The 17,025-nt window shown below is 38.5% G+C and overlaps 1 protein-coding gene across 1 annotated transcript in view; it reads left to right on the forward strand.

Annotated features, from left to right (window-relative positions):
* The first annotated feature begins 360 nt into the window (after positions 1–360).
* The window catches only part of tmtopsb (teleost multiple tissue opsin b), a 43,376-nt gene continuing 26,711 nt past the window's right edge, over positions 361–17,025 (forward strand). The window contains exons 1-2 of the mRNA XM_087789460.1: positions 361–890; positions 9,588–9,916. Of these exons, the coding sequence (XP_087645586.1) occupies positions 527–890; positions 9,588–9,916 (693 nt within the window). The 5' untranslated portion in view covers positions 361–526. The remainder of the gene's footprint in view (positions 891–9,587; positions 9,917–17,025) is intronic.

Raw genomic sequence — 17,025 nt, forward strand, 5'->3', positions numbered from 1 at the left:
GACCTTTAAAGTATATACTTTATTGAATATTGTTTTGATTGTTTAAGCGCCTTGTGACCCTGGTCTGGAAAAGCACTATATAAATAAAAATGACTTACTTACTTACTTACTAATGTTTTATATAGATTTTCTTTGGCTCTCACTTGGTGGGACGGGGGTGAGGGTGACGACAGAGAGCGGGGGTCCCGGGTCAGCCAACAGGTCAGGGTGGGCTCTCTGGAGGATCATCTTCACGTCTGTTACGCAAGCGCGGCTGGAGAGAGAGGATGCGCGCACCGGGAGCCGCTGCTCCTCCGGGGGCTGCTGGCTGGAGCTGCGGGTGATAAAAGCTCAGACCCAACATGCGTGTGAAGAGTTCACCTCTCCGGACCTGAGCGCAGGAGGGGCGGATCCACGAGTCCGAGGAGTCCACGCTCGGAGGCGAGTCTTCCTCCATCCATCCCCGGGCGGAGGCGCTGGAAAGCCGGATGGTTCCGTCCCGCGGTGCAAACTTCGGGCTGGTCCAAACTTCCCGGCTCGACCCGGAATGATCGTTCCGACCTTCAACCTCAGCTGCGGGTTCTGTACGGAGGCAGACGGCGGCGGAGTTTCGGGTTCCGAACCTCCTCCTCCACCGCCGACGCTGAGCCCGACCGGGCACCTGGTGGTCTCCGTGTGTCTGGGCTTCATCGGAACCATTGGGCTACTCAGTAATTTCCTGGTGGTCACTCTTTTCTGCCGGTACCGGGCTCTGAGGACTCCCATGAACCTGCTCCTGGTCAGTATTTCGGCCAGCGACCTCCTGGTCAGCGTGTGTGGAACCCCCTTCAGCTTCGCGGCCAGTACGCAGGGACGATGGCTGTTTGGACGGACCGGGTGTGTGTGGTACGGTTTCATCAACGCCTTCTTGGGTCAGTACTTTGCTCTGGAACTCTTCTTTTTTTTTTGTGATGAAAGACGCAGACAAAAAAAAGAAAGTCAAGAAAGACAAGACACATTTGAAACCAGTAAAAGATAAATCATGGGAATTGAATGAAGTTGTCAAACACCTTCTCGGGATTTAAAGTCGTTAACAATTTTCCTTCTAGACATTAAATGAACCAATTATTCAAACATAACATTGTTATGTTGTAATGATGCAAACTTTTATTATAGAGAGTTATCCACAATGTTTTAATATTGTTATGATACCTTATATACCAGTAGTTTATTTACATTTATGTTATTTATATTTAAAACTCTGTACATTAGGTTCGTTATACTTTCATATAAATTGGTCTTTATTATGTATATCCTTTATCATCCTTCTTAAAAACGGAGTAAGCTGCATTTTGAATTCAAAAGTCAACTAATCTCTGTTCAGAATGTTCCCTGAAAGCCACCAGTCATGATAAGATGATGTGTATTCATTGCTCCACAGGTGACTATAAATGTTCAGAAAACGAATTGAATCGACTGGAATCAACATGTCAGGAGAATTTTCTGCAATCTAGTAAAAAGTAGGTATAGGGTTTTTTTTCCTCCTTCAAATTAAATAAAAAGTTTCTCACAAAAACAAACAAACAAAAAGGTACTTGTGAAAATGTTAACTTATTTGTATTGAGTTAATTCACAGCTGCAATAATAATTTAGTGATTTAATAATTCACAAAAGTCTGAAATAAACGTGAAACTACATCGCCTGAAAGTCAACGGTTCGTCCTCAACTTTCGTGACCCAAATGCAACACAAAAGGATAGAACAGTTACATTTGTTTTCGAGCCTTTGGGTCACCTTGACCCTGAGATAAAACAAGGGTTAAGACTCACCAGCTCTCTTCTATTATAATGTCAGTTTTCCTCTGCTGAAATGTTTCAGTGCGCCTGCTCTACCTGCTGATCTTATGACAATGATAGCAGCCCATAGGTTAATTTTCTAACGAGAAGATGGATGGTTTAATCAAAACAGGAACTGTATTAAACATACATTTAAGTTTTTAATATACTTTTGTTAACCGATATTAAAATAAATTAAATACCAGAGTCAAAGCAAACATGGTGAAAAATACCAGCAACATCTTGTTTATATCCTTCCTGTGTGAGGTCATTGGGAATCACTAAAGAGGTTTTACTGTTAAAGAAAAACTCAGAGTTACAGGATTGTTCATGTTCAGTGCCCAAAATGATACTCAAAAGAATTTAATTTGGACAAAAAAGGTTCATTTTATTAATTACAAGAGAAAGCAAACTTCACGTCACACCAAAATAGACACATTGTAGGTAAAAATGATGTCAATTTGTTTGCGTGGGTTTATCCAGGCGAATCACTGATATTCACCATTTTAAATACATGTTGAAAGTCTGTATTCTTCAGAATCTCAAATACAGTTTAATGAAATAAAAATGTAATCCTAATTAAGTGTCTTAATCTGTATCGCTTTTTGGTTCATGCATCATTGCATTTTAGTTTTGTAACAAAATGAAAAGAAAAAGCTCGACAGAGTGTCTTGAAGATGTAGACTACTCACCTCATAATTATTAATTATTAATAATTAATGAATGCAAATTGTCCAATTTAATTTAGATCATATCTCCAATGAGTGTATTGGGTGAGGCTCTCTTTGAAGTGTTCAGTCCAGCGATCTTCCTGGGTGTCAGTCCTGACAGTTTCTTTTCAACTTGAATTTGATGTCAGCTGTTACAAGCTGGTTGTCGCTGGAGACATCCGATCTTGACATCTCTCAATGAGCTTCTCCTTTTACTATAGATCATTACGTGCCTCCAATAATGTTTCTAATAAACATGGTCACAAAATTGACTTTCATTGTTTTTCATTACTCCATATCCACATTTTCCCGCAGCTCTCTCATGAGCAGATCCTTGGAAAGTTGACCTCAGATTCGAGTCTGTTATTGAAGAGGTATTTTACTTCATTTAGCATTATTGGTAGGATACAAGCATCGGATGACTGAAAGCTTGTTGTGCTCTCCTTGGAATCTGATGGGTTTCCATTCAATATAGGATAGTAAGGTCATTGCATCTCATTTCATTGTTGATTTGTGCAAACCTCCCATCTACAAATCCAGAAGCCAAACTTTAGTTTTGGTGTTTAGTGCCCTCGTCTTCAGGCCACCAACTTCCCTAGGGCTTTCATTGGAGGTGGTTATACAATTTTGATAGAGTTTGATTTAATGCTGTTTCTGTTGCACATCTAGGTTTTTAAGAACTAGGGTTGCTATCCATGTGTCCAACCATTATTGTCTATTTGAGAAGGGTGGAGTTGACTTTTTAGCCCTCTCCCTCAAACCAATTGTCTTCCAGGTTGCAGATTAAAGACAGGTTTAAAGTCGTCTGGCACGTAAAACCCAATCCATCCCTTTACCATGAAGTTAATGCAGCTAATTAACTGTGGGTTATCTGAAGCTTTCTTTAAACTTAATTAGTGTCCACAGCTCTAGTTTTGAACTTTGAAGTACTTCAAAAGTAACTTGGAAGTACTCTTTGGTTGATAATATCAAGAATTACTATGCTGTGACCGAGACATAGAAATCAAAGAATCACGATTAATCAAGTCATAATATATATAACAAATTTGTGTTTAATTTCAGAGGTTTTTATCATCAGGTTTTTGTTTTTCCAAATTTAAAGTATCATTTAAGCAGGACCCACCCCATCACACCCTTCTTGGTACATTTGTAAGAACCTACGTTGTTACTAGGGCTGTGTATAGGCAAGAATCTGGCGATACGATATGTATCACAATACATGTGTGACGCTACAATATATTGCGTTATAAAGCGATACTGTAGAAACAACTATATATTGTTTCTTTTAAAGAATTTAATTTTACAAAAACTATGATAGCATAGAACGTCAGCCATATTAGATACACATGAGTCGCAGTCAGATGTAAAGAAAAATCATTAATTCGAGATTTCTGTGGAGGACGACAAGCTGGTCCACTATGAAGGACGATAAATAACTTATGTATAAATAAATGTATAAATACATATCAAAATGTATAAATATGTAACAAAATGTATTAATGTATAAATAAATGTGTGGATAAATATCAAAATGTCAAAATAAATAAATGATTCTGATTTAATTTTTCTCAAAGAATGGAGCTGTTTTAAATGAATACACATTTTGTCATTTATACATGTTGACATTTATTTATACATCTATTAAATTAGGTCGGCGGGTCTAGCATCAGTCTAAGGCCACTGTGGGGCCACTCTCTCTCTCTCTGCGAAAGCTACACAATGTCTAAATAAAAAAGAGAGTTAGCCTTGTATTTGCCTATTAATTGTTAAATTATTACTCATAACAATGTCTCTAATTATTGCTCATTTCGATATAAATAAATATCTGCATCACGTTAAGCCACATTAACTGGTACTATCACTGTGAGATTCATGGACTCAATATATATCAGGGTCTTGGTTGTTGAAAAAAAAAAAACAGTCTCATGCACATGAACAACACCAGTTGCTGCAAGAGTAAGTAAGTAATTTATATTTATAGAGCACTTTTCCAGACCAGGGTCACAAAGCGATAGTTTTGAGATCGATATCAATTGCTTTCGTTTGTTCCGCATGTTTAATCAATCACTGCCTTAGACTGATGACCTGCCACTTAATTTACATACGGACAACAAAATGTCAAAATGTATAAATAAATGTCAAAATGTATAAATGACAAAATGTGTATTTATACGTAAAACAGCTTCATTCGTTGACAAAAATTAAATCAGAAGTCATTTATTTATTTTGACATTTTGATATTAATCCACACATTTATTTATACATTTATACATTTATTTATACATTTTGACATGTATTTAGAGCTGATGGAGCCTGGTGTATCCTTTCTTTATTGGTCATCGCTGCCATTTTACTGGTTTTGTTAAATGTTGCCAACTAGTGGTGAGAGGTTTAATTGCAACACACAGATGAATAAACGCTGTAAATATAGTTTGTGTTAATTGTAAATTTAAAAAATCGAATGATTAACTCTTATACACAAACTTAATTAAATTTAAACCATGCAATAACTATGAATTAAAATTTCAAAGGAAAAAAATCCAATTGTCTTTTTTTATATCAATACAGTGCTATTGAATATAAATATTATTATATTAAAAAAAAAATATTATTATTATTTATTATTATTTAAAAAAAATATAGATATTATTGTTTCACACAATCCTAACTGGGCCGTCGTGTGTCTACACACTTTTTTACACATTTTTTTAGTACCACATCTTGTGTTGTTGTGTATGGTAATTTCCCTGGAAATCAGTCTAGACAGCTGGTTTACAAACACAAGGAAGATATCTTTTGGACACTGTAGTTAATCTCGCTGAAAACCATACTTTTTTTTCCCAGTAAACTTTACTTCAAATCACACAGCCAAGGATTGTCTAGTGTAGGCAAAGCGACTCTCCTTCATCATGTGACTCGACTTCCCCCATCAACCCCTGTGGTAGGAAGTAGATTTCCATAGAGAGCTTTGAAGAAATCTTTAAAATCTGCAAACAAGGAAAATGCATTTGCGATGACATAACAAACCGGTTGTTGTTTGAAGGTTCCTCAGGGGCAGGAGTGGGAGGGAGGCGGGTTCGGGTTGGGAGGAACGACTAATAACCACTTTTCTACTGAGCCGACCTTATCTTTTAAAGAATCCGTTTATTATTGAAGACATTCTTTTTTTCAAAACCTGACAAGTCTAATTGAACCTCTTTTAGTTCTTTAATGTTGCGGGTGACAGATGTACCTGCAACTCCTTGACGTTCACAATACATCTAGACTGACTTCACAGCGCCACCAGATCCAGGATCCTCTCCTTGACCCTGTCTGGACTTTAACTGCTCTACACTCTTGTGTATCTTGTCCCCTCATTTCCTTCTCCGTCCTCTCCCCACCAGGCCCTTCACAACGAGTCTGGTTCTGCTCAAGGTTTCTGCCTGTTAAAAGTACACAACACAATGAAATTTATACAGACATGTTAAGACAAGCACACAATATGCATTGGCACTGTATCTGTTTATCATCGTTTTTCTTTTCATGTGTACTGATTGAAATGTTCACACATTTATAGGAAGCAGATGAAAAAAGAGCAGATTTCGTTGGAGTCCCTAAGTGCTAATGGAGGACTCTCAGCATTGATTGAAGTGGAGGAGACTGACCTGCTGCTGCAGGACAAAGTCAGCAATTAGTCTTTATCCACTTGTAGAACACTCTCCAGTTATGGACCGATTCAAACCGCTTTGAATCTAAAGCCCTAGTTGTGGTCATGACAGGTTGAGTTAATTTGACGAGACAACAGAAACAGAGAAAGCCCTCGAGAGACTCCGGCAATTGGTCTCACTGCAGTGTTCTGTGCGTAACAGTTGTGTAAGATACAAAACAGTGATAGGAGCGTGAAATCCACACTAGCCTCACTAATGGGACTCAGTTCACGCTGCGGAGAACAGAACTGCTGTAGTTTGAGATGCGGTAATCGAGGACACTTTCTCATGAATGAGCTCTTTTTTGCTGAAGTCACTAAGGAGAATTCCATTTCCCCCGCCATTGCTTCCACTCAGTGAAGCTTCCCTCTGAGGGTTTGAGGATAAAACCTAAGAGAACCCAGCAGAGAGGCCGTTTGATGTGCCTGCCTGATATTTAGATCAGGAGGATTAGCTGACATAAGGCCAGGATATATACATCTGTTCAGCATAGCAATTTGAAAAAATCGTCACAGAAATGTCCCTTTACAGTTCCAGGGTTATGAGACATGTTTGCTCCAGGCTGTTATCGTAGGATGGAGAACATGAAGATGGTCTTTGTGATCATCTGTGGATGTATTAGAAACCATTACTGGCCTTAACTGGTGAGAATCAAGTCACCATTTTGTCACAAAAGACACTTTGTTTGCACCTCAAGTGCCACTAATGGACACGTTGAAGTCTCCTAGAGAACATTCAACATGACCTACATTTATGAAGTCAATTTAAAAATTAATAATAATTAATATTCACTCCTCACACCGAGAAGACTGTAGGTTTGAATCCAGCCTTAGGATCATAATTCATAATTGTCGAGGTGCTCTGTTGAAGCAACTCCGCCCGGGCGTTCCCTCTAAGGTATGTTCACCAGATATTCCCGCCAATACACCCGAAGCACTACATGATGAACGACGTGGTCGCCGAGGCGTTTTATTAACTCCTGACACGAACACAGGCTGGTGAGTTTTTGCCTTCACAGATGCCTTCATTTCATTTTAATCCCGTATTGAATGCAGAGCCCTCTGGACCTCCTCAGGCATCCTCTGGCTTCCCCGAAAAGGTGTCTCCAGCACCTGAGCCCCTTTAAGAGATTCCATTCAAATAGCACCAGAGTGTGATTGAGCGAGGACCCTTTAATGAAAACCAGGCAATACTCCTTTTTCAAAAGAAAATTATTTTCTCAGGAAGTGGACAACAAGTTGCTCCCTGAGGGTTTTCCTTTTGTGATCACGTCAATGGATTATTGGATAAGCAGCTGGTTCGAGGCATCTGTGCGGCGCTGGCAGGAGGTCAAGCCGGTCGTTCTGAGGAAATGAAGCGATCCTTATCAGACTCGTGGACGTGCCGGACGACTTATAGGATTGATGTTGTAATGTTGAGGCCCCTTAACACACCTCAGACGGCGGTCGCTCGCTGATGGAGAGGGAGGTGAAGGTGTTCAGCATGTCCAGTCGACCTCCTTCAATCTCCTCCAGTTGTACGGGAACACAAAGTACAAGTTTGAAAAAAGAAAAAACGTACAACTTTACAACAGGCGGAACTCTTGAATATGAATTTCTCTTCTCATTTTCATAACTGAGCTGACAGCAGAAAACATGGTTTGTTTTTGTTTCCCGCCGATCAACTTGTGTTTCAGACTAATTAAAAAAGGAGTCGACGACATACCTCAGCTCACAGCATCTGTATTAAACAAACAGACTAATTAAGTCTGTCGGTTTTCCCTCAGGCGTCAATATCTTCTACTAGAACGCCATTATTAATATCTGAATTGATCCAATTAAATTTTCAAGATTTTTTTTCTATTACTTGAAGGATGGAACGACGGTAAATATGTTATTAAATCAAAACAAATATTTCGTTTCCATTAAACACTGTGTAAATAAAAAGTCTATACAGTTGATCAATGCATCAATTCATTTTATTCAGCTTAATCCCCAATGGCGTGGCAGGATTAATTCATTATTTATTCTTGGTTTAATTGAGGAACAGCTCACTAAAGGCTGTATATTAAATAATATGTACTTTGATAAATAATAGAAAAGAATGTTACCAAGAAAAGAGATTGAAAAAATCTGCTACATACAAAGGCTTAAATGTTTCATTTAAATTTGACATTTAAAAAAAAACAAAAAAACTTTTAATTACTAAGCATTTAAAACAATCAGTGTTCCACACAGCAGACCATCATCAGTGTCTACTGTAATCAACGTGATGTCCATCTGAGTCACCGCCATTTAAATAACACATCTATGATTGCCTTCTAAATGTCGGTAGAAATTAAGGTTTTACGCAGGATCTCAGCGCCGCTGTTATGCAACAGAATGATTGGACGAGAGAGGTCGGGTCACTCTGACCTTTTGTCTTTATCAACCTATAATCTTAAATCTCGACGGGGTGTGAAGCAGAGAAGAAGACTTTAAGTCAAAACCCATTTTAGTGCAGAAACGTCTAAAGAAAAGGGAGACTCTGTGGCGGAAGTTGAAATTCTGCAGGGTCAGGAGCCAGAGACAGCCACTGATTGCCACTGATGGCCACATACTGCCACGACCAAGGACATGATCACAACATGATCTGGAGCTTATAATCCACGCGTTTGTGTCTTCTCGTCTGGACTATTGTAACAGTTTGTTTTCGTGTCTAAACAAGAAGGAGCTGTCTCACCTGCAGTTAATACAGAACTCTGCAGCAAGAATTCTGACCCGCTCTAGTAAATTAACTCACATTTCTCCGATCCTTTAAACTCTCACTGGCTTCCAGTTTCTTTCAGGATCAACTTTAAAATTCTGGTCCTTACTTTCAGATCTATTCATAGTCAGGCTCCTCCTTACATCACTGATCTGATCCAGCCTTACACCCCAGCTCGGGCTCTGAGGTCTGTGGATCAGAATCTACTGATGGTTCCTCACACACGGTTCAGGACCAGAGGAGAGAAATCCTTCCTGGCTGTTGCTCCTAAGCTTTGGAACAATCTTCCTCTCCCTCTGTGTTTGATGGATCTACTGACTCCTTCAAGAAACATCTTAAGACCTTTTTATTTGTGCAAGCTTTTTCTTAATTTTATGAGACTCCTGCGTTGGTCTTGGTGTTATCTTGATCTTTTAAGTATATATTTTATTGAGTTTTGTTTTGATTGTTTAAGCGCTTCGTGACCCTGGTCTGGAAAAGCGCTCTACAAATATAATTTACTTACTTAATTACCTACACTGCCTTCCAGGGGGCTTAAGCATCCCTCAAAAGATCTGTGGGTCCAGATGTTAATCAGTAACAATAAGAAATTTCCTATTCGTTTTGAAATGTATTTTATGATCAGACAATCGGCTCCTTATCAGAGGTAATAATGAAACATGTTTTGTTCCTCAGGAATCGTCTCGCTTATCTCCCTGGCTGTCTTGTCCTATGAACGCTACTGCACCATGATGGTGCCCACTCTGGCCGACAACAGAAACTTTCGTCCGGCTCTTGGAGGGATCTGTTTCGCCTGGCTCTACTCTATCGTCTGGACGGTTCCGCCTCTGCTGGGATGGAGCAAATACGGGCCAGAGGGTCCGGGGACCACCTGCTCTGTGGACTGGAGCACGCAGACGCCCAACAACATCTCTTACATCGTTTGCTTGTTCGTCTTCTGCCTCGTGCTGCCCTTCATCGTCATCCTCATCTCCTACGGGAGGCTGCTGCTCGCCATCAGACAGGTCAGACAACGGTTCAGATGCCTCACAAGAAAAACTTTTCCTAAATACACTTGTTGAAAGTTTGTAAGATAAACTATTTTTGACACTCGACGTGGAGAGCTTTAGAGAAGTCGTGGAGGACAGATGTTTGGACGGAGTTGGAGATGGAAGAGGAAGATACAGCGCCTATAATAAGTACTCAACGCGTCACCATTTCTCTTTGTCTGAGATTTTTGAGATTATGTTTTGCAACAATAAAGTTGCGAAGTTCTTGTGAGAGCCTTCTTGTGTAACACCTTGGTATTGAGACACCTTTTATAGGCCCTCAATTGTGACTGAATCAGCTGAGATAAGTGGCAGGTTTGCTTTATAACTGCAAATAGATTTCAGCTTGTTTCCTTCCCATTTAGAAACTCTTTTTTTGTCACATGTTCAATACTTTTCTTTTCTACATTATTTCAGATTATTACAAAAACCATATTTAATGGGCATTTTTTTTATTGATTCCTTTGCTTTAATGGGTTGCATGGGTTGTTACCGACAATGTCATGTCTGTAGCACCTTTAATATTATTTTAGTGAGAAAAATGGTGATGCTTTCTATACCTATTATAGGCGCTGTAACTGATGTGGTTCAAGGATATGTTAAAGGAGAACTTGAAAATGGGACCGACAAGGTACAGTGAACTTATTCATCAGATGATTCTATCATAAACCTTTCATAGGATATGGTCCTGAGAGTTTCATTTAATAAAAGACGGTTCAGGCCATTCCGCTCTTTTCTTGGCATAGAGAGCCGAACACCTTCTTCAAAAGATTTGAGAAACACACACGTTTACGATTAGCGGACAGATTGCTGATGTCAGCATTGCTGATTAGACCAGACGTCTCATAAGGGTGATCTATCACACCTGCCAACACTGTGCTCTAAACTCATGTTGTCGGGAAAACACAGGCTGTTCTGTCTCTTTAAAAGCCTGGCCTTTGAGGAAGAAAAAGTCTCAGCTTGTGTGCGTTTGTCACGCTCCGTTGACCCTCAGATTGTTTTGTGACAAGCTTTTTCATCCGGAGCTCTCACGTTCTCCCAGAAGGGAACTCTGACGCAAAACAGCTTTTGCAAAGGTTAAACGAAAGTGAAGGAATCAAGGGAAGAGTTTTAAGAAGAATAATAAGACTTATTGAGTTGTGGTGTTTCATGTAGATCAAGCAGCGCTCACGGTGATCCGTGCTGACGGGAAACATGCGAGTGCCAGACTGCCAGAAGGAAGCCTGATGAAAGTCTTTTGCTTCTAGTCGGCCGTAAATAACATAGTAGGGTTGACACGATACCAACATTTCAGTAGTCGATTCTAATACCAGTACATTTTTTCGATAGTTCGAAACTTTTCAAATCAAACAATGGTTAAGTTAACACACTTTGCATCTACATTTTGACAAAACTGAAACTTTGGTTATTGCTCCTGATGATAAGGTCCCAGGGTTGAGTCAATACTTGGGTGACTGAGGTCAGTCTGTTAAACTGAGCCTGAGAAACCTGGGTGTTGTATTGGACAAAGACATGTCTCTAGTTCAACACAGCAAAACACTGACAAGAAACTGTTTCCTTCAACTGAGGTAAAAACACTCAACTTAGGAAAATGGTGTCACAACATGATCTGGAGCTTATGATCCATGCGTTTATGTCTTCTCGTTTAGACTATTGTTTATTTTCGTGTCTAAACAAGAAGGAGCTGTTTCGCCTGCAGTTAATACACAATTCTGCAGCGAGAATTCTGAGTCGCTCGATCGAATCCAAATTTTCGTGGACTCCTGTTTTTGTCATATGTGTCTTGGCCTTACAGAGTTTTAAGCTTTTATGTATTTTTAACTGAGTAATGCTTTTGATTGTTCAAGTGCTTTGTGACACTGGTCTAGAAAGTCACTTTACAAATAACTGTTACCTACTTAACAATACTTTTTGGATAACATTGTTTTAAAAAAAGAAGCCTATCACATAACAAACAACAAGTTTTCACATTTATTTTTGTCTTTCAAAGACTTCTGTGACTCTCTTACTGCTGGTCAGTGTCATTCGACTCACACTGTGAAGAAAAAGGTTATCGTTACATTAATTTAATGTCAAGTATTCTAAACGTGGACGTGAGTGTAGCTGTAGTGAAGTGTCTCTCACTTAAATAATAGACCATGTGTTCGTCGTTACTTTAACGTGAGATAATATATCGTGAACTGAAACATGGTACACTCACCTTGATTTATTTTAATGGGATGTTTATCAAGCGTTTGTTGGAAGTGTTTTCCTCCTTTAGTTTCCAAACTTCCAAAACACATTTATAGGTTTTATCGCTTTATAATTAATCTAAATTTTCTTCTTCGGCAGTAACTTGTACTCTTGTGACAACCCTATAACATGAAAATTCCGATGTGCCCATTCACTTCCTTGAACAAGAGAAAAAGTACATGTTTTTGATTTTAGTTGAGGAGTGTTATCTTGCATCTTTCGTGTTTGAGACTCACTCAGAATCTTCATCAAGCATTTTATTAGTTTCAGTCCTGTCACACCACATAGAAAACACTGCATTGTTTCCTTTTATAGCAATCGGCTTTTCTAACACAATAACAATAGAAAAGTCCAACTACTAAAATAATATATTGGTATTATATTATAACAAGCTACTGTCCATCATGGATGATGACAGTCATCTTCTGAACACTGCCATCAGTGAGCAGAGAAGCATATGAAGTGCACGAATGCTCCTTTCCAGATGCAACACTAATAGGCTCAGGGACTCCTTCATTCCTCGTGCTATTAGATTGTTTGATTCTAAATTTGGGATAGAAGTGGGGTGAAAAGATGATGTTCCATTTTAATCTTTGTATCCTTTTTGTTTCTTATTTTTCTTTGATCTATGTTTTTCTTTTTCTTCTTCATCTTAAGATTGTGTCATTTTGCACTTTATGGCACTTTGTTTTTGAGTTTGTTTTACGAATCTATCGTCTGTGTTGCTGTGTGCTGGAAAAACAATTTCCCGAAGGAGACCTCCAGAGGGATCAATAAAGTTTATCTAATCTAATCTAATTTGGGGAGTTTGAGTGCAATATTCTCAATCAGTTAAGAATAAAACTGGGGGAATCACAAAATCAAGAGTCAGGGAAAAAAAAACACTAATGTAACACACAAAAATACAAAAGGGAAGAATGAGGATCAAACTAGAGGCCACACTTTCGGATTAAAAACAAAATTCTTGGCCAAAAAATCAGGGGATAAAGTCAGCACTTCAGGCACATTTAGAGAAATTGGGTGCAGGTAACCCAGGCTGACAGGAAACAGGAAGTTGCACAACAACAAAATGAAGCTAAAAAAGAGCAGAGCAGGACAGCCCAACCTTTACAGAGCGGCTGAACCATCTGGTAAAGAACACTCACCATAAGGAGCATCAGGACTCAACCTCCACAACATCTTCATGATGAATTGAGTCAGAAGGACCATCTGTCAAACTCATAACCCCCAAATCAGGATTTCTACTTTGTGCCCACAGCCATAAAACTCTTGGTAACCTTCATGATGATGATAAAAATCGCAGAGCATGAAGCTCCAAAGTGGTCGACATCAGGGTTCTGGCGGCACTCTCTCTACAGTGGGACAGAACATTTCCTAAAAAACACTTCATATGCCTTGAATGAATGTTAGAAACAGATTATGTTGTTTTCCTTTACTCGCGACAATTTCTGCTGTATATTTTTTAATGAGGATTAGTACTTAAAGCTTCTGGACGCTTTATCAAGACAGTTTCCCTCCCAACTGTGATCAGCAGCCAGTGCTTCATCAAACCACCACAAAACAACTGCAGTACATCACACAAATTACACACTGCTCACACATTACACACTGCTGCCTCAGCACTGGATACATTTGTGAACAGACCAAGAATCCATTTTCATATCAACAGTGTGCGTTTTAATAACACAATCAGGGATTACTCTGATTTAATGAATAATTTATTGGAATGTTTCAGGGGTGGCGAAGAAAGAAAAGTTGAGTTTACACAATGACACATCTTTTCGTAGCAATTTCCCTTGCAAAAATATGGAAAGTGTGTCACCCAGTTTCTCACCAAATTGTGCCCATGGATATGTTCTCACAGATACTGGTTCCCTGAGATCTCGCTCAAGTATTTATGAAGGCCCCCAATTCAACAGAGGGTTTATCAATTGTTTACATTGCTCCAGGATATGGCAGCCATGTTTGATTTGAAAAGCGTATTTTGAGCTCTGCTCTTTTATGACTACAGCTAATCTTAAATTGAAGAATAATCTTTCCGTCAGCTCTCGATGTCCTTGTCAGATACACAAAAGACATTTACCAGAGTCAGACTGCTCCCGGGTGTTTGAACTCTGCAATTTTCTTGAAAATGGCATTTTATGTGACCTACAAGAGGTTGAGTGGCATTTGTTCAAGGCCTTGGCTGCACTCTTAGTCCTGTTTGCACGTATTTTTTGTTGAATTACTGCGAATAAATGAGAGTACTCACACTGAGTCAGTGTAGAGCGATATAGAAATACATTTTACACTCTTGTATTCTTTATAAAATGGCTATGAATCAAGGAGCATAAAGCAGGGGTTCCCAATCTTTTTTGCACTGTGGACCGACCATCATAAAATAAAACATTTTTCCACTAGTTCAAAGGTTAAATAATTTAATAATATTTCTTTATGTAAAATAGAATGAAACAAGTGTGTAAAGAGTCTCAGGCAAATGATACTTCAGAGAAAATATATATATATTTTTTAATCCAAACACCATTGGGACAGTAATAATCAATAGAACAGATGTAACAAATTCTAACGGACCATTATCGGTCCCCAGCCCAGGTAATGTCCTAGTTATTGATGAAGTTAGTAATGTCTCAATGACTGCTCTCCATAGATAACTCTGTGATAAATGATACGGTTTGAAAGACCAGTAGATGGCACTATCAGTGAAACTAATGCCAGGTTTTATTGAATTAATAGCTCAGAGCCAAGGATTAAAGAGAGTGACATCTAAATGCATTTTACAAACAAGACACTGTATCATTAAACAATCACGGAGTATCATGAGACCTCATACACTTTTTAGTTGTCACCATAATGAAGAGCTTCAATATTAGAGTCTCCATTTTTGTAATGTATTTGAAATTCTTGTTATATTGTTCTTTTTTTCACTAGAGTTTCCCTCATCTCTCTGTGAGTCTGAGTTCCTGTGGCTCTTTGAGCAAAGATTAAAACAAAATCAATCACCAGTGAAAAAAACAGGCAACAAAGGAAGAGATTTATTAGAGATTGAAGGACAAAATAAAATAATAAAGCTGTGTTTTTCACGTTGTGTCTATAGGAAATGAGACAATTTTCATGTTTTGTAACAGAACAGAGTAAAGAAGAGTCGATCAGATGTTCACGGACGACAGACTAAATCAACAACAATTAATCAAAGCCGGGACAAATCCTTGTGTGCCAGATCCTGATGGTAATCTGGAACACAACTGTCCTATTGACACAAAACCATAAAATGATATTCCGCAGGGGAAATGATTACCATCCATGTTTCTTTAAACCCTGCATCTCTCTAGTAACTTATAACTTCAATGTTTTCTTCTTGTTGTTATTTTTCTTAGTATGTTAATTGTTTTGATGCAGTTGGACTCCGACTGATTCAAAAGAAGTAAACAAGTGAAGCTTCCAGCTCTCCTGTTGCGTCCCTGGCTGTTTTTCTACAGCAATTATTGCACACAATTTTAATTTATTTATCCTTTATTTATCCAGGTTAGTCTCATTGAGACAAAAATCTCTTTTACAAGAGAGACCTGGCCAGGATGGACAGAAAAACACAGTTACACATAAAGAACAATTTCATACAGTATTAAGTGCGTTGGTACAATATAAGAAAAAGATAAAAGATTACCAACTAAAAACATTCACACTTGCCGATAGAGTCCTGCGTCAAATTCCTGACAACACCCTAAAATTTGTTATAAGTCACTAGATTCTCAAACTTGTCAAGCACTGTATCCTTAGACCTTAACCCATGAGGGACACAATTTTGAGACAAATATATTGACAGATAACACAGGAGTTTATCTATAATCGCCTTATAGATAAAAACATGCCAATAACTAAGTCGTCGCATAGAGAGTGAAGGCCAGTATGATGAACCTCAAGGCTTGATGGTATACAGTGTCCAACATCTTTAGACAGTGAGCTGATGAATTTATGTTCAACACATCTCCATAGCCTCCAGCGAAAACCGGATTGGTTCCTAAAATAAAAACCTAACTTTAGTTTCAGTTTATTTACAAGGTTTTTTATGTGAATTATAAAAGAAATGTGGTCATCAATCATAAAAAACAAGTATTTCTAAAAAGACAGCACCTCAAATGCATGACGTTGGGAAGTTAAAATATTGTGATTTATCTTAATCTTTTTGTTATTTGAAAATACCATAAGTTTGGTCTTATCGGCATTGAGAACAAGCTTCAGTTGACAAAGATGAGCCTGCACTTGATCCGAAGCACTTTGCATGTACTCAAAAGTCTTATTAAGTGAGGACATACAACAATAAATTACGATGTCATCCGCATAAAAATGGAAAGATGCATTCTGGACATTTTGTCCAAGGCTATTAATGTACAGGGTAAATAACAGTGGTCCTAAAACTGAACCTTGGGGAACCTCCTTACTCACTGTTTGTATTTCGGAAGTAGATCCATCAAAATGAGTAGCCTGTGTTCTATCAGTGAGGTAGTTGGCAAACCAGCCCATAGTGTGATCAGCGAAATTCCTAAGTTGTTGTATTAAAAGGTGATGGTGCACAGTATCAAATGCTTTTTATAAATCAATGTAGAGAGATACACAAATCCGTTTGCTATCAAGAGCTTCTATTATGTCATTTAAAACCTTCATATCAGCAGTGGTAGTACTTTGATTTTTTCAGAACCCTGATTGATAGTAATTGATGAGTATGGACATCATCTTTAACTTGCTCACTAACCAGGGATTCTAGGACTTTTGCTAACACTGATAAGTTTGAGAGTGGTCTTTAATTATTTAAAATGGTTGGATATGTTGACAGGTTTGTGAAGTCATGTTATGGTTGA

The sequence above is a fragment of the Callionymus lyra genome, chromosome 4, assembly GCF_982586985.1.
Source record: "Callionymus lyra chromosome 4, fCalLyr1.hap1.1, whole genome shotgun sequence".
NCBI lineage: Eukaryota > Metazoa > Chordata > Actinopteri > Syngnathiformes > Callionymidae > Callionymus > Callionymus lyra.